The 18,388-nt window shown below is 27.6% G+C and overlaps 2 protein-coding genes across 3 annotated transcripts in view; one reads left to right on the top strand and one right to left on the bottom strand.

The window, feature by feature from the left end:
* Positions 1 to 7,680, top strand: part of LOC126742707 (dipeptidyl aminopeptidase-like protein 6) — a 110,053-nt gene extending 102,373 nt beyond the window's left edge. The window contains exons 18-20 of the mRNA XM_050449490.1: positions 220 to 431; positions 6,143 to 6,282; positions 7,326 to 7,680. Of these exons, the coding sequence (XP_050305447.1) occupies positions 220 to 431; positions 6,143 to 6,282; positions 7,326 to 7,332 (359 nt within the window). The 3' untranslated portion in view covers positions 7,333 to 7,680. The remainder of the gene's footprint in view (positions 1 to 219; positions 432 to 6,142; positions 6,283 to 7,325) is intronic.
* Positions 1 to 17,737, bottom strand: part of LOC126742708 (phenoloxidase-activating factor 3-like) — a 39,826-nt gene extending 22,089 nt beyond the window's left edge. The window contains exons 1-8 of one of the 2 annotated variants that reach the window (XM_050449492.1): positions 17,562 to 17,737; positions 12,629 to 12,749; positions 12,362 to 12,573; positions 12,198 to 12,306; positions 11,966 to 12,147; positions 11,703 to 11,795; positions 11,266 to 11,453; positions 11,077 to 11,208 (exon numbers count right to left, since the gene is read on the bottom strand). In XM_050449492.1, coding sequence (XP_050305449.1) covers positions 11,092 to 11,208; positions 11,266 to 11,453; positions 11,703 to 11,795; positions 11,966 to 12,147; positions 12,198 to 12,306; positions 12,362 to 12,573; positions 12,629 to 12,749; positions 17,562 to 17,634 — 1,095 coding nt within the window. In that variant the 5' untranslated portion in view covers positions 17,635 to 17,737 and the 3' untranslated portion in view covers positions 11,077 to 11,091. Of the gene's footprint in view, positions 1 to 10,966; positions 11,209 to 11,265; positions 11,454 to 11,702; positions 11,796 to 11,965; positions 12,148 to 12,197; positions 12,307 to 12,361; positions 12,574 to 12,628; positions 12,750 to 17,561 lie in introns of those variants that run through there. The other variant, XM_050449491.1, reaches the window with a different exon arrangement.
* Between the last annotated feature and the right edge of the window lie 651 nt (positions 17,738 to 18,388).

The raw sequence follows: 18,388 nt of genomic DNA, 5'->3' as shown, positions 1-18,388 counted from the left end.
CTTAACAAATGCTTTAAAATAACAGGAAAAAAGTTTTTTTTTTCTAGACAACCCTACGTTGTCTCATAAAACTTTATTTTCTTCACACTCATTACAGATTTTAGTATCACATAGGTTTTTTTTTAAATGTATTTTTCCAGACTATTTATTTTACTTTTATGCACTACAGCTAAAACTAAATGTCACTGTTTTACGTCCCGGTTTTATCCCGTTTTCCAGACTCAGCATACACGGAACGGTACATGGGACTGCCGAACGTGACCGAGAATTACAAGGGTTACGAGGAAGCTGACGTGAGCAAGAAAGCGGCTCAGCTCAAAGATAAAATGTTCTTTTTGGTACACGGCTCGGCCGATGACAATGTGCACTTGCAGCAGAGCATGGTCCTTGTAAAAGCTTTGTCTGATTCCGATACGCTTTTTCGGCAACAGGTTTGTAATATTTTTTTTGAAAAAATCAGCAATTTTTATAGGATAAAGAGAAAATATACCACCAAACACATTTTACAACATTTATTGCCTTCAACTTCATACGAGTTAACTTTTTAGTTAGTAGAGAAGATAACGCTTTCATTCTCTATTTCACTTGTGAATTATATTTCTTATTGCTAGTTAATACATGGATTTTGGCACCTAAGACCTCATTTTGTCATGCATGTATTTTTAAACTAATAATATTTTTATCTATGTAAACAGGACAAGTCATTCAAGAAAGTAGCTCATCTCAAAGGTAAAATAGAGCGATGGCAATACACAGAGCACATCATCAGCAAAAATTTCTCCACTTTGTTGGGCGCCAAAAAGTTTAAATTATAAATAAGATATTAATGATCCCAATAAGATATAAATAATCCAATTTCCATTTATTTATTTTAAACTTTTCGCTTCAGAATCCACATTAACCCCTAGAGGCTACTTTTTAACTTACCAAGATTCTTTAGGACTTTTCCGGCTAATTCTATTATTTCGCAAAAAGTTTTGATAAAATTTATAGCGAGCAGGAGATTTAATCTAAGTTGCTTAATTTATTATGTTGGTTTAGAAAGAATTACGCCTGGGTCTATTAATTTCGAACAAGAGACGTATTAGAGGGCCGACGCTTATTTTATAAATTATCGTTCAATTTGGTGAGTTTCTTTATTCACTCATAATTTCTTGTTCTAAATGAATTTTTGCATAAAAGCATAAAAAATAAAAAAGAGCGTAGCTTGTGATGTTTCTGAATTATTTATTTATTTTATTCTGTTATATTCTGTAAAATATGTTTATAGTTCAGGTATTATCTAAGTATATAAAACCCTCTTAGAAAATTTTGATAAATAAGATTTCTCTGCTCGAAAAAGATCCGAATGCTTTGTATTCTGCCAGAGATGCTAAGCAGTGATGTAGTGAAGTTGATAAATTATTCATTAAGTTACGCAAAAAATTAAAAACAGCGAAACAGCGTCTTTAAACAGGAAGACTCAAAACTCAGTTGCCTAGAAGGAATAGAGAGCTAGTATAGAAATTTAAAAAAAATATCTCCAAGGAATTCAGTGGAACATATTAGCCTAGAAAACGATTAGTATAAGAAACCATTGCGGATATTATTTTATTTAAGAAAACAGCAGAGGATAGAAGTTGAATGGAATCTATCTATTATCACTGAAACATCAATCTATCATTTGGACTACATCAAGTATTTCATATCTTAAGAATATAAAGCTTGGATCCCTATTAGTATAACATAAGAAACTGCCTGATATATTTAAATAAATAAATAAATAATATATTTAAAAAAATAGATAAATTTGTCTGATCATAACTGGGTAATCGCTGAGCGGCATAAATTAACACCATCAGCTTATTTTGCATCAAAATCAATTCCTGTATGCTAGGATAATCGAAATCTAATGAATATTCTGGACCAACATACATTAGAAACATAGTGCATCTACTGCTTATACTTTCGCTTGGGATTTAGAGACGCTTTATGAACTTAAAGAGTTTTAAGCATTAGCTAAAACTGACCACAAGAGTTTATGATATAGCACTTGCGACCTGAAGTGCGTATAAAAGAGCGCAAAGTGGCTCTTCTTACTTGGGAACTGGCTAGAATGTTATAATTGACAAGGCTTAAATCATAATTTATTTCTTCCAGGCAGTTGATGATGGAAAACTCTTAAACAATTTAAGATTGTAGAGTTCTATGGGGTTAAAAGAAGACAGTTTCAATGACCTCGATGAATTAAATCATTCTTCCTCTTCTTTTTTTCATATTTTATAATTTTCATCAAGGCCCCTAGGCTTAGATGATAATTAATTTTCTCCAGGTAGTTCATAATAAAATGTTTGAGGCAATTTGAGAATGTGAAGCATCATGGGTTTGATAGAATGCAGTTTCGACTACCTGGACGAATCAAATTATTTTTCCGCATCTAAGTCCCTGGGCTTAGATCACAATTTATCTCTTCCAGGCAGTTGATAATGGAAGCATTTTAGGCAATTTGTAGCTCCATGGGAGTAAATTAACGCAGTTTTAACTGCCTGGATGAATTAATTCATTCTTCCTTTTTTCTTTATCATATATTTGTCAAGGTTAGAAGTCTCTAGCCAAGATCATAATTTAATTCTTCCAGGCAGTTGAAATAAAAACATTTTAGGGAATTTAAGTTTATGAACCTTCATGGAATAAAAAAATATCTGTTTCAACTGCCTGTACGAAATAAATCATTCTTTTTCTTTTCTTTTTTAATTTTTTATCAAGGATTTAAGTCCCTGGGCTTAGATCATAATTTGCATTTTTCAGGCAGTTAATAATGGAGACATTCCAGGCAATTTAAAAATGTGAAGCTCCATGGGTTTGAAGAAGATATTTTTTCCCGCCTGTATTAATTAAATGATTCTTCTTATTTTTTTTTTAAATTTTTATTGAGGATTCAAGTCCCTGGGCTTGGATCATAATTTAATATTTTTCAGGCAGTTGATAATTAAAAAAATTTAGGTAATTGGAGACTGTGGAGCTTTATGGAGTTAAAATGAACTAAATTATTCTTATTCTTTTCTTTTTTAGTTTTTTGTCAAGGATTCAAGTCCCTGGGTTAAGATCATAATTTCCTTTTTTCAGGCAGTTAATAATGTTAATATTTCAGGCAATTTAAAATTGTGAAGCTCCATGGGGTTGAAAGAAAATATTTTCAACTGACTGGACGAACTAAATTATTCTTCTACTTCTCTTTTTTAATTTTTTATCAAGGATTCAAGTTCCTGGACTTGGATCATAATTTGCTTTTTTCAGGCAGTTAATAATAAAAACATTTCAGACAATTTGCGATTATAAAGCTCCACGAGGTTGAAAGAAAATGGTTTCATGGTTGCCTGAACGAATTAAGTCATCCCTCCTCTTCTGTTTTTTGTATTTTCATCACGAATATAAGTCCCTGGGCTTAAATCATAATTTAGTATTTTTCATGCAGTTGATGATAAAAATATTCAGGCAATCGGAAACTGTGGAGCTCCATCGAGTTAAGTGAACACAGTTTCAACTGCCTTGGTGAACTAAATCATTCTTCCTCTTTTATTTTTCATATTTTTATCAAAGTCCCTTGGCTTAGATCATAATTTAATATTTTTCAGGCAATTGATAATTAAAAAAATTTAGTTAATTAGAGTTTAGGAGACTGTGGAGCTCCATGGAGTTTAAAGAATGCAGTTTTAATTGCCTGGACTAATTAAATAATTCTTTCTATTCTCTTTTTTTTATTTTGATCAAGGTTATATGTCCTTAGGCTTAGATCATATTTAATTGTTTCCAGGCAAATAATAATGGAAACACTTCAGGCAATTTTAAATTGCAAAGCTCTATGCTGAGTTTCACTTGGATGAAAGTGGCATTACAATTAATGAAAATTTTGAAAGATGTATTATGTAGTGTAATAAAAATTTATGGTTATCGTGTTACTGCAAAATATGTTGGGCTGGTTAAATAAGATCTTTTTAGTTTTCCAGTCATTAATTAAATGGTATTCAGAAGAGGTGCGTGAAAGCCAATACTTGCTCCAAATTATAATACGTAGAAACAATGAATGTTATCGTCCAGAAGTCTCCTATTTAGATAACAAATTTCTTTCCCCACTATTAAAAGATACAATTAACAGTTGATGACCTGGTTCTACGTTTAAATTCTTAAGATTCCTACAAATGCCATACAATTAGTTTTGTCTTTCAATGAAATTAAAGCTATCAAGTCGAATATGCAAAACGTGTGGCCTTTATCATGCATCTATTAAGTCACTAAATTATTAAATTGCCTACATTTAAATAAAAGTATATGGACACTGATATAAAAGTTTGACTTATAAGAGTGACTCCTTATCGTGCTAGTGAGCTGATGTGCATTATTTAAAATTTGGAGCACCAAGATGTTGAGTGGCTCGATAAGAACAATGTAGACATTCCAAAATTAGATGAAAGTAAGCAGATACACAGCATTGAATAGCAAACTTCTAATGTCATCGAAAACTTAGAATCATGAAACATGGACTGAATTAATATACGTATATATCAAAAATTAAAAAAATTTTTTTTTTGTAACAGTATTTAATAAGATTATAATACTTTAGTACCTTACTCTATATTAAATGCTGTGTCAAAAAAATGTGTTCAAATAAATATTATGTGCATTAAAGTCCCCTATCCTAAGCCTCTTTTTAAGCTTCTGCTCATAATCATTTTAAAAAGACATAATATGATGTGCCAATGTTTAAGTAAGCATGGGTATAAGTGGGAGGAAAAGTGTGAATAATTGCAATAAACTGCTTGTAAAAAAAGATATTAATCTTTGCACAAGAATTAATTTATAGAATTTGAATTTTCCTATTTTATCACGTTTAGTTATACAAATATGAACAAAATAGTATTATAAGAGTAAATTTTCTACGTAATTACGGTTACAGGCAATGACAATCATAACGTTGTTGTAATTTTTAATAATATTTATATCTAACGATATTATGTTTAAATGTGATACAACGTAGTTTTTATTTCTTTAAATCAAAGAGTGGTGAAATGGTGGTTTACTTAGTTACACTCACAGCTTATTTTATTGCAATTTATATAATTTTTAAGTCTTAAGTAATTTATATTTCCTAAAAATGAATAAAAAGCAGAAATTTTGTAAATTTATTTAGTTTCGAGTAAATTTTTTAACATAAATTTTGTGTTTCAAATACAGTTTTTTAAAAACGTTAATTTTTTCAGTTTTGTTATTATTTTTACTTAAATCATCTTCAAATATTAGTAAATCAATAAAAGTTGTTGCATTTGGGTAAATAAATCACTTATTTAAATACTACTTGCATATATAAGATCATAAAATTCTCTATAAATACATTTTTTTTTAAATTATTCTATTCCTAGATACTTCACGCCAATAAATCCAGTTCTGATATATAGTTCTAGAAGCTTAATTACATCAAATGTAGAGATTGATTGGTTATGCAGCCTTGTGTACCTTGATTCAGTAGGAATACCTGATCTTCCAAACATATTTAAACAAATTTTTTTTAGATTTACATTGTTCTTCAAGTATTCTGGTTGATTGGTGAAGGAACTAATATTTTGCTGTAATGATGCACAGATCTGGGAGGAATTTTCCCTTAAACCAACCTCTGGACAAGTAGGTGGTGATCATTGAAAAACCTTCGTCATAGAAGGAACTAATGCATCAGTCACAGTTTTGAGGTCCTTTTTGTATATATGAATAATTTACAATTTTCTTCGAAAAACTGTCTATATGGAATATTGATTGTTGATAAATATATTGTGCTGCACGTTTTAAAGCTTATGTTAGAATCTTATCAACTGCAGATGAATATTTATTCGGTAGACTCATTCTTAGTCTAAAAACTTCATGGAGATCCACTGGTTCCAGAAAAATTTGATTGACTCCTATTTATATTCTTATTGACGGTTTATTGAAGAACTGAATTAGAAATATCTGTACGATTTTTTCTGAATCATCTACATGGTGACTCTCCTTATCAACTAGATCTATAGAGCAACTCACCTTTGACTTTTTATTAGACTCTTGATCCAAAATACTCCACATTATCTTAGCATTATAAATTTTGCTTTTCATACAGAAAATAATGTTTTAATTCCAGATTTATCCAGACGAAAATCACGGACTAGGCGGAGTTAAAAAACACCTCTATAGAAGCATGGACCAGTTCCTAGACGACTGTTTCGTCAAGCAAGTGCCTCCTCAGTTCAAGGCGGGCCTACGCGACGACACCGACGAAGAGTAATACACCATTTACGACTTTTACTGCTAAGTCATATGTGATATAATATAAAAAAAAAGATTGGGCGTGTATATATGATCGGATATTTGTTATATGTACATTAAGAACACCCTGTATTTTTGTTTATAAGTCCAGCGCAACGATATGTCTATTCGTACAGTGTGTAAATAAATGTGAAGTCTCCTCCTCTAACGAATTTAGATGAGCGCAGAGTGATCAAAGTGCCAAACGATTATCGTGAATTAATATTGTAAACATGTAAATTATTGTCAGTATTGGTATGTTCAGGGACGAATTATCAAAAGACGTATAGTGTGATTTAATAACTTGAAAAGCAAAATTTGTTGAGGGAAATAGGACTTTTTTGTAGCAACTACCGTAGATTTATTATTTAGTTTTCTCATAAATTACTCAACGTAGCAATAATTTTTAAAAGATTGACTTATAGCTAAAAATTCTCAGCACGTCATTAAGCAAGTAAAAATTTTTTTAGTATAGTTCATATTCATCCCAATTTTCTAGGTTATAGTAAAACTTTAATGTGAATACTAGCAATTAGGACTTTAAAATGACCAACTCTTGTTTCTACAATTAGTATCTAATTTATTAATTATAACCATTAACATAGAAGTTTCTAGATTCTAGTAACACGTTAATAAAACGAAGAATAAATCTTCTAGAATAAGTAGGTTTTTTGAGATTGCCTGAATTCGGCCTAAAAGCTTATGATTTAATCCAAAAACAAAATTGACACCATAATGTTTTTTTCCAAATAGTGGACCAATATATTTCTATTTTTCCGCACTAAATTAACGCACCAGGATTATTAATAAGGTGGCTTCAACTTTAAGCAATAAAAATTACAATCTGACATTTTTAGTGTATTATGGTCAAGGCGTTTTTTAGCAAAAATTACAGTATTTGTGAAATATTGTAAAAATGTTACACTTGTATTAATCCAAAGTATTTAGGAAATTAATGAGCTAAATTAAGAGCTAAAATTCCTAAATATTTTCGAATATTTGACTTTTAATAATTTTAGACGTTAGAAAGGATGATGCGGGTTACTAAGATACCTAAAAAGAACCTGATGCTGGAAAAGTGAGACATTTAGTGAGATAAATATACCTCTGTTAAGTTTTCTAATATTATCCTCTATGAATTTTGTTTAAAATATATATAAAAATTATAATAAATGACATATAACGTTAATGAAATATTTTTGAATTATACTGTTTTGGTTTTCTCTACTATTCTCTGCTTTATTATATCGCAAAATTGTTATTTTTTGCGCTAAAGATGCAATAGTTTATTTATCTATTTGCGATTTAAATTTACGCCTCAATAATAAAAAACTCGGCTACGTTATAGTAAGCGATTTTATCGGTTTTGAGAACTTGATGTCAACTTAATATTAAAATAAAGCAAAGGTGGCACTCATATCTATTTAAAATATGCTTAAAATGAAGCTGAGAATCGTATGCAATTAAATTATGCCCAAAAACCCTAAAACTTAATAGTTTTTTAATCTTATTGAATGGCGTCGTAGATTCACAGGTTTGTTATATACTAACAAGTACATAAAGTCTTGGAACCTGTTAACTAAAACGTAACATATGTTACGTATGAGGGATGAAAACAGATCATTTCTAACCAGTTAAAATACCATTCCAAAATTGGTTTTAACGAATAAAAAATATTTAAATTATATTTTTGGTCTGTGGGTCAAAAGTTATTAGGAAATACATTCTTTTATAGGCAAAAATCTTACTGACACTGAGGAATTCTGAAAATATAAAAAAACTACATTCGGTCAATAAAATGAAATAAATGAAAAAAAAAATATTGGAGATAGTACTCGTAGCCATTAAAATTATGCTTTTAAAAATTCAAGATCGTATCCAGCTAAGTTATGCCAAAAAACCCTAAAATTTTATAGTTTTTTATATAATTTTATTTTGGCATACAAGTTATCAGCCAATTTTGCTGTATTTTCTTTTTAACTAGGGATCTTCTCGAGTAAGTATATTTTAGAACTTTAAATTAAATGTGGGAATTATATATAAAATTTTTTTTTTGGAAAAAAAGGGTATTTTTGAAAATATTTCCTTACACAAAGGCGATTTTATTATCTACATTTTAGGGAGTTAAGTTATTTGAATATATAACTTTTAAATACCGAAAAAATATTATGCAGAGGTTTTATAAGAAAAGAAGTCACTGGGGTAATTTAATGTACAACAGGTAGGTTATATTTTTTATTAGTATTGGAGTATTTAGGAGAAAATGTAGGTTAATTTGGTATTTTTATGTATTAAAATGGTTAAAGTTGCAAAAAATAAACTTTTTATTTATCCTTGAGACATTTAATTATACAACCTGTGAAAACGATTTTTTCGGAGGAATTTTTAGATATTTTAAAATAATGTTAGTATTAGTATTTTATACGAATTTTAATTACTCTTGATTGCCCTGAACTGCCTGGTATAAAAAGAATCATTTAGGCAGTTTTACATTAGGTAGTCACCGAACGTCTCTTTTTGCTAACAACGCAAACTTATTTAAATAAAATGAAAATTTTAAAATAATAATGCATAACTTTAATGCATACGATTCTCATTTTTTTCTCAATTAATTATTGGAATTATTCCTCTTGGCAGGTGAATTGTATTGACGTAATCAAGTACCTGGAATAAAAATAAAATTTGTCCAGGCAGTCGAAGTACATATTTTACGATTACAATTACAGATATTCTTTCCAATTGTTAAAGTATTGTCGCAATCATTTGATTAAATTAAATAAACATTTTTATGAGATACCTATAGATCCTGTGGACTTTTCTTTAGAATTTTGGGTAATTTATCAGAAATTTTGGGGAAATTTAAAAACTGCAAGAAGATCAATTTAAAACAAATACATATTGTGTTTAAAAAAAATCGATCTTGATAATTCCTTTACATGAAGCTTATTTTATTATACAAATTTTACTAATCAATTTAATATTATTTAAATAAATTAAAATTTATGAAAAAATTTCTTATAATTTTTAAAATTTTATTGTTTCAAAACATATGATAAAATCACAAAATAAACTGCAACTTGAATGTGTTTTTTAAAAAATGTTGCCATCGGAAGATTTTTTTCAAACTTTACAAAAATTAAAGGAAATGCTTTTAAATTAATTTTTTTTAAATAAATACTCTAATGAGTATGGATTTAAATAAGATGGTAAATTAAAGTGTTTTTTATACAAGGTTACCCACAGGAGGCCTTTAAATTCATTTTTCATAAATTTATATATTTTTTTTAAATGTATCTTGATATCAAAAATGTTTTACTTATTAAAAAATAAATATTTTAATAAAAATAATAGCATTTACATGAAGTCCTAGTTTGTTTATATAAATAGAGTTTTGACGAAATGCTAATAATTAAAGGAGTTTATGGGATACAACTCATACGGTACTTTGATTTTTACCTTAATTTTTTTATTATAACCTTTTTTAATAACTGTAATACTTAGATGTTTTTTAATAGACTACAATTAAATATAATTATGATAAATAATAAAAACATTTGACTAAACTCACGCTTTTCAAAAATAAATTGATCAAAAAAATCCTTCAAATCCAAAAAATGAAAAGGGAATGATTCTTTTTAAAGTGCGTTGATATCATAACGTAATAAAATTTGATAATAAGCTGCATCCAGAGCATGTTTTGCAAATTATACACAAAATTTTCAAAATCTTTATTTTTCTAAAACAAGTCAATTTTTTTTCAATTGAAAATTAATAAAAATCAATTATACATAGAATCATGTAGAACTTTGTATACATATATAGATTTTAGTAATAAAAAAAAAACTTTGATTAAACACACATTTTTCACCTTAAAAAAATGCTCAAAAAAATATAAAAGCCAAAAATTTCCTGTAATTTCCATTATTGAAATCTAAGATTCAATTTTTTTTCCAAAAAAAGCCAATGATTTACCGTTATAACATCGCATAACAAACTGCATCCAGGGCATGTTTTCCGGGTTCTTAGGATTTCAAAATATTTATACATTTTCCAAAATGTTAATTTTTCTAAAATTAATTTAAGTTAATTAGGCGGAAATCAATACAAAATTAAATTGTATATAGATCTTTCTGTTTATATAAATTTTAGAAATTTGAAAAAAGTTTGATTTAAAGCACGTTTTTTACCTAAAAACTCAATGTTAGACATGCACTTACAAATTTTTTTTTTAAATATTTGAATTACAGAAAAGGGAGAAACGCCTGTAATTGCCAAGAACAGAATCCAAAATTTTGGTATCATATTTATGATATGCCACTAACTAAAATCGATAAAATCGCAACATTTTAAAATACGGCAAATTAAATTAAAACTTTGTAGAATTTTCTATTTAACTTTAATTTTTTTCTCTCATTGAATCCTTAATGATCCTTCTGTGTTCTAGACACGCTACATTTTTTTTATCAAAAATAAACTATTGCCCTTTGCGCTGCGTTAAATTATTTTAAATACCATATTCAAAAATTTACCTTAACAAAAATAATAATGCAAATATATTGTACATAATTTTCATCATTTAGTAAGTAGTTTTGTTTCCTCTTTGATAAAAAAATTATAATCAAGTTTGTCAAATTTAGGTTACAAATAAATAATTAAAAAATTACTCAAGACTCTTATTATTATCCTATAAGTTACAACAGAAAAGGTACTATACATCACAGAGCAATTAATCCTACTTGTGCACATTTTTTGTAATGTTCATATACTTAAATAATAATTACTAAATTAAATTCTTTGTGGGGAATTTTCTCTTATCCAAGAAACATACTTCTTAGTGTTCGTGTAAACACTGGGTATGCCTGGTGCTCCACACTGGTCAGATCCATATGATAAAATTCCAACCTAAATATTTATTTAATTAATTTTTTAATTATAGGGAATTTGTATGTTTTTTTTTACCTGATAATAGGTGTCGCTGTGCTTCACTAAAAGTGGAGCTCCTCCAAAACCGCTGCAGGCATCTTGACCACTTTGACCTCCTGCACAAATCTGATCATCTGTTATGGGAAGAGTTTTCCCATAAACTTTATCACATTGACTCAGGCTGGTTATAGGTAGGAAGAGGTGTTGTTGGTTATAAGGAGTTTCTATAAAAAACATTATTACTTTTCAAAATAAATGTAAAAGTCTATGACAGAAAAATAGATTTTTAAAAACCAAGTTTATTCTAGCTTAAGTTAGGATTTTTTAAGACATATAAAGTCCGTTTACTGTGACTTCTTGAGACAACTTCCTCAAGTTAAATTCTACTTAAAAATCACCAGTTCACTATCGAATAATAACGAAATATGTAATTAATTAAAATTTGAAAAAATTATAATATTTTTTACATTTACCTGTTTGTCCAGCAGTTTTTCCCCATCCAATCAGTACTGCATTCGTCCCGGTGACCGACCAAGATTCCGGTAGGCAGATCGGCTGCGTCGTTACTAAATGTGACAATAAATCAATTTAATTACATTGAATTTTTATCACAATTACTTTACTAGGAAACAGATCATTATTATAACGGGAAAATATAAAAGTGCTTTATTATAGAGAAAGTTTTAATTTTTAACATAATTAAAAGTGAAAGTCAACATTATAAAATTAACCTTACCTCCGTACTTAATTTTTGACTTTAATGCCAACAAAGCGATGTTGTTACTGTAGGTCTGCTTTTCGTACCCTGGATGGACAATTACGTGACTTATAGGGATATCTTGTACAGGTAAACCGCAAAACTCTTCGCCACAATCTATATCGGTGTTCGTGCTAAACTCTCCTGCCCTTATCATGGACCTAAATTTATTATAATTAAAAAAAAATATTAACTAATTAAACTAACTTACAGTTTATAGTTGTCTGCTTTGGCCAGAGCACAATGGGCAGCAGTTAATACAACTTTACTACTGATAATCGATCCGGTGCAAGGAAACTTAATTTCTCCACTTAAAGTATCTTAAATAAAATAATTATTATTTATTAAAATATTTTTAAAATTGTTAAAAGTTACTTCTAAATCCGATTCTGACCACCCATGGGTAAGCACCGATCCCATCGTATCCTTCTCCCTCCACTTGGGACTGACCGCACCTAACGCCATCTACGAACTTTCCTGGGATGACGGTACTAGCGATGTTACCAATTTGATTGATGGACATTATTTCTAGGTGTGGACAGCATATTAAACCTGAACCTTTGGACCCACAGCTTACTTCGGCCAACCTATTTTATTTGTTATATTGAGATTTTTTGGATATTTTGGAAAAATTCTGCTTACTTATTTTCCAGGACACACTGGTTATCCAGAATACTTGATAAGATTGGACAAGAGCTTAATGGAACGCACTCGCTGCTGGGAGGGCATATTGCTCTCTTTCTTAATCTTCTTGTGGTAAAGTCTGTAAAGACACAAGGGTATACTAGTCATAAGAAGCAAATATTTATGTGTAAATTCTTATATTACTTCATTTTATGTAAATAAGTAAATTGTATAAAACAGTTTTTATGCATTTTACCTTGACATTGGGTTACCCGAAGATTACAAGGTTGAATATATTGAATGAAATAAAACTACCGAAGACGTGTGTTTTGTTAAATTGTTAACAATGAAGTTAAATAATTGGTTTTTAGCGGAATGTTATATAAGAGATATTTGTTTGCATGGTGCAGGTTTTTTTCTATTAAATCCTGATTAAATTGCTTTTTTTCATTCTGTTATTAATCTTATAATTTTATTCAGTTTGCAGCTGTTGAAATAATTTTATTGCATGATGTACATGTAATAAAATATCAGATTAATAGGGATAGTGGTGAAATAAATAAAGTATGCGACATGTAATTTAATTCATATGTGATCATAATTTCAATAACGTAGAAGAAAAACATTTTTTTGACTCCAATTTTCTTTTTTTTTAATTTATTGTTTCTTTTTTTTTTATACAAGAAGATTAACCTAATCAATAGGCATTAATGTAGTGATAAGCTCTTACAAATATCTATATTAAAATATTGAATCTACCATACTAAAGAGCTGTTTCTACTTAAATAAACAATAAATATTTTAATTAACTGAAATTAATACAAAAAACTATTGTTTAACTGCTACAAAGAAAAGATTGGCTCATTTAATTTAAATGATCCAATTCTTTAAAGTCACAAAAAAGATTGGAATTGTAAAAAATCAATTTTTCAACTTCCATAAAAAAAAAAACATTTAAAATATCTAACAAACTTTAGCGTTATTTATTAACTGCCTAAAAATAGAAAATATCATCGTAACTACTCTTTCATTTTTATATATTTAATATTCTACAATTTGTTAATTAAATTTTTTATTATTTTTTTTTCACAAAAGTATATGAAAATTATAAGAATTTCTCTTAATTTTCATTTTATGCAGAAAAAATATTAAGAGAATTTTATAAGAAATGCCTATAATCTACCCCAAACTAACTACAAACGGGTAAATAATTATTTTTTTATGCATACTATTTAAGTAATTAAAGACTCTGTACTATAATTATATTTTATCTTCGTATAATTACTATTTTGTTGTACAAATATAATAATAATAATAATTTTAATATACCTATCTACTTTGTTTTTATATTGTATTCTTTGTATGTTTTTTATTAGTTTACTAGCTTTGTCCATTTTTTTTTCACAGCAAAGCCAATTATTAATTTATTTCAAATAATAAAAATCAAAATAATTATGTATATCGTATACAAATTAATTTCGTTAGTTAATTTGAACCTTGATGATGCATGCTTTTAATATTGTCTTTATGCTTTACAGTTTTATATTGTTCATTTCCATATAATGCATCCTAATTATAATTTAAAAAATAAGAAAAATATTTTAATTTCCAATGACAAATACTAATAGAAAATTGTTTATATATTAATTTGACATTAGAAAATGGTTTTAATTAATGACTCATAAAATGTAAATTTTCGTTAATTTTCATTTATTATTTGCTAATATTTTTTTAATTTTCAAGAATATTTTAATTTAAAAACTGCTTTAAAGCATGTATAAATGATTCAATAATCATTGATTCATATATCATCTAGTAGTGATTAATATATGAACACATTAATTAATAAAAAATAAATCAATGACGCTATTTTTATACAAGCCCATCTCATTACTCAATTTAAACCTTGATGATGCACACTTTAATTATTGCCTCGACGCATTACAGTTTAATAATATTTTATTTGCATATAATGCATCCTCATTGTAACAGGCCAGCTAAAAAAAAATATGTTCAATGGTAAACAAAGTATATATCACCATTATCTCCTTTTATTTATAAAACCTATAATTTCGCTCATATGTTATAGCAATTTTCACCGAAAAAACCCGTCATAATCAAGGTCCCTCCCTATCTAAATTAGGCAGTGAACCATTAAATATCTGGTCACATATTGTCCATTATTATTTATGAACCATGCTTAATTGATTTTTGTATTTATTTTTGCACAGTGTCATTGTCAATGATATATCGTTATATAAAAGTAATTAAAATTTTTAGTGAACTTGACCAGGTCTTCGGTTGACAATAGGGAATATTCTCAGAATTAAACAGTATATAAAATGAGAGGTCAGTGTGCTACATGAAGCAAAACAAATTAGGTATTGAATTATGGTTTTTAAGGAACAGCATTTTTTAAATTTTAAATACATAAGTTTAGTTTTATGATCACTTAATTGCCGGATGTGGCAAGTTTGCACAGAAAAAGCATATATATACACGGGGCGACTAAAATGTGAAATAGCATTTATTTTTGTTAAAAAATTTTTAAATTCATCCCTCATTATCTTAGATCATTATCTTTATCAAGGCTTCTACCTTGTGTATAGAATAATCATAAATTACTCTTACCGGAGAGTTACGTTCATCTGATATGTTTTTTATTATTCAAAGCGGCCATAACTATTATTGGGTACCAGAGTATCCGGTTTAATTTTATTTATTTGTATGTTATCTCATATTTTATTCCTATTTTAAAATAATGATTGTCTATCATTTGTATATTTAATGAAATAGTTTTGTATCATCATACGAATGCCTAGTCTATTCAAACAAAAATTATTCTCAAATTTCATGCAGTTTGTCTAAGACCGCAAATTTAGTCAGACTTTTCTTAACTAAGTCAGAGTAATTTGTGGTATATTTATTATCTTTATAAGTTTTGCAACAAAAAAAAATAATTAAAAAAAAGCTATTTACTTAAAACAATTATTTTATTAACTTGTTGGCAGTTTTAGTTTAAAAATTCTTTGGACATATTTTTAATGATACTTGCACAAGTTTTTATTATTTGGGATTTTATTAGAGGCTTAAGATCTTTTCTAATCAACTTTTAATCCATATAATCCTTTTAATGCATTTGCATTTTTTTCCCAAGTGTCAATAACTAGTTTTAAAATCAACTTGATCCATATTTTATACCAGTTATAGTTCTGTGTAAAAAAATGTGAAATAGAAAGCTATAATAATGAAAATTAAAAAAAAAAAATTGCACAAAATTTTATTGTATTTGTCATTAAGTATGAGCTCTACTTCAAAGATTTCTTTTAATTGTTTTTAGGTTATTCTTCAAGTTTCCTTAACCCTTTCATATTTTTAACCTGATATATTTGTTACGGTATAAGTTATGTTACGCAGCAGCCAACCAATAGAGATAGTTACAATGAAGCAAAGAAAGAAATGAAATTCAAAAAAAAAAATAAACTGTGGGACAAATATAAAAGCAATAAAACTAAAGAAAATTATGAGCCTCATAAAATACACAGTAGCATTTAAAAGGAAAATTTATATGAGACTTGCAGAACTTATTAAAATAGTTTTGTCACCTAAAAGTCGCAACAAAATAATTATAAATATATGGGCAGAAACTTAAATATAAAAGCATTAAAAATACAAATCATCCTTATCAAAATTTGATAACTAAATGAACCAGAATTACTAAGAGCGACAATTTACAAGGGCTAATTTTAGAATAATTCTTTTTTTATTGAAAAATTGACACTATTTTCTTGTTTCTTCAGTTTCTCCCCTAGTCTCTTAATTAAATTTAAAAGTTTTCTTCTTTTATTTTTCTTTCTTTCGTCATAGTTTCAATGATTCCCATATATTTTTATGCCTGTGAATCCAATAAAAACATCCACAAGATTCAATTTCTTATAACTTCCGGTATATGGCATTTCTGAAGGTGAATTTTAATAAAACAAATCTACGTAATTATAATCTACAAATAATTTTATTTCGTAAGGTTAAAAAAAATTAATAAATTCTAAGACTTTCTGAAACTATCGCTAGGCAATATTCTATTTTAACAAAGTCATTAATTATGAATATTTGTTCATATTCTGATTCTTCTGTATCTATCCGAAAGGTCAAAAGTCATATAATTTAGAAATATTTAAAACTTTTAAAACGAATTTTAGTCCAAAAACATCCCAATTTTGAAAAGTTAAAATTTCTATAAAAATCACTTATAGAAATAGTTATTAAAATAGATTAAATTTGCAATTATGAAATAAATTAAATAATACTTAATTTAGTTTAATTTAATTAAAAAAAAAATTAATTCCAAAAAATTTAGGCAAAATTATTTTCCAAAAACCCCTTTTTTTGATAAAATTTCGTAATAATAAAAGAAAAAAAAATGTTTTTATAATTAAAACCATTTAATTTGGTTCAGGATGCACTTTAATCTATGGTAAAAAATGCAATTTTCTAGCTTTAATTACTACCTTCATATAATGAGTTAAAATTAACATTCGTGAGTCATTAATTAAAACGATTTTTTGTTAGGATTTCAGTGGAAATGGATAATAATTAGTCCTGATTAATTCTTTGCTGATTTGAGTGATAAGCACGCACTTTTTTTCATAAAAATCAAATTTTTGAAATCAAAAACTGATATTTAAAATATTTAATTTTAGAATATTCTATTGGCAAATTGTGCGGTCCAATTAAATATAGCCTTTGGGTTGCATTTTATGATACTTTATTTATTTTAGGACTATTCTTTGCATATATAAAAAAAGTTTAAAGATTATTTTCAATAAATTTAATACACAATAAGTTAAAAAAAACATCTAACCAAAGCAGTAATTAAAAATCAAAAAACTTGAATAATGTTTACCAATAAAAGCAATAAAAATTACTAAAACATTTAATTTAAATTTCTCACCATTTCCAACTACCCCAACCACCAGAACCACCAGATAAACAGCAAGCAATCGCACTTTTTTAACTTCACACATTTTACTGGCCAATAGCGTCAGTCTAGTGAAAATCAACTCGTTGAATAGCAAAAAAAAATCATCAGAAATGTCTAATGTAATATTATGTTGACCTTCCACCTGACAAAATCATCGTATACATGCGTAGCGCGATGCTAAAGTACATCAGTTTATGGTACTCGGGTACCCATTTAATTTATTGTTTCTATTTTTGATGAAGGAGACCATTTTCGAAAATACCTCACAGGTTAATGGGAATTATATGCATAATCTTTATGGCTATGACCTACTTTTTATTAAGGAAGAATTTATAGGTAAGATTTACAAAATCAAACTGCTTCAACAATTGAAGTAGTCGTAAATCCATAATTTTTAGCACCACTGGCAAATTATGAAATGCCTAATAACAGCTCATTTTTTTTTAGCTTTTTCTTCAACATTTTCATAAGTAAGTTATTTTTTAACTCTAGTCTATAACTTCACTTAAGTGAAATTTGAAATTTAAGGACTAAAATTGGAATCTTAAGAGACCAATGCATCATAAAGCCTTTTGGAGGAATTTTCTTTTCTTTATTTAAAAAAAATAATAATTTCCGGTGTTTCTGTCTGAGTCTCTTTTTCCACTTCTGCTGCATTTTTTGTCTTTTGTCTTCTCCACTCCTCCCTTCTCTTTCCTTGCATTAACAAGAAAGTTAATAAATAGGAAAACAAATGAACTAAGCCTAAATAACAAATTTTTTCTTTAGCAAATATTAGGTCTTTGCATATCTTAGCA

The sequence above is a fragment of the Anthonomus grandis genome, chromosome 12 (assembly GCF_022605725.1).
Source record: "Anthonomus grandis grandis chromosome 12, icAntGran1.3, whole genome shotgun sequence".
NCBI lineage: Eukaryota > Metazoa > Arthropoda > Insecta > Coleoptera > Curculionidae > Anthonomus > Anthonomus grandis.
This window is presented reverse-complemented; position numbering and strand designations above follow the sequence as displayed.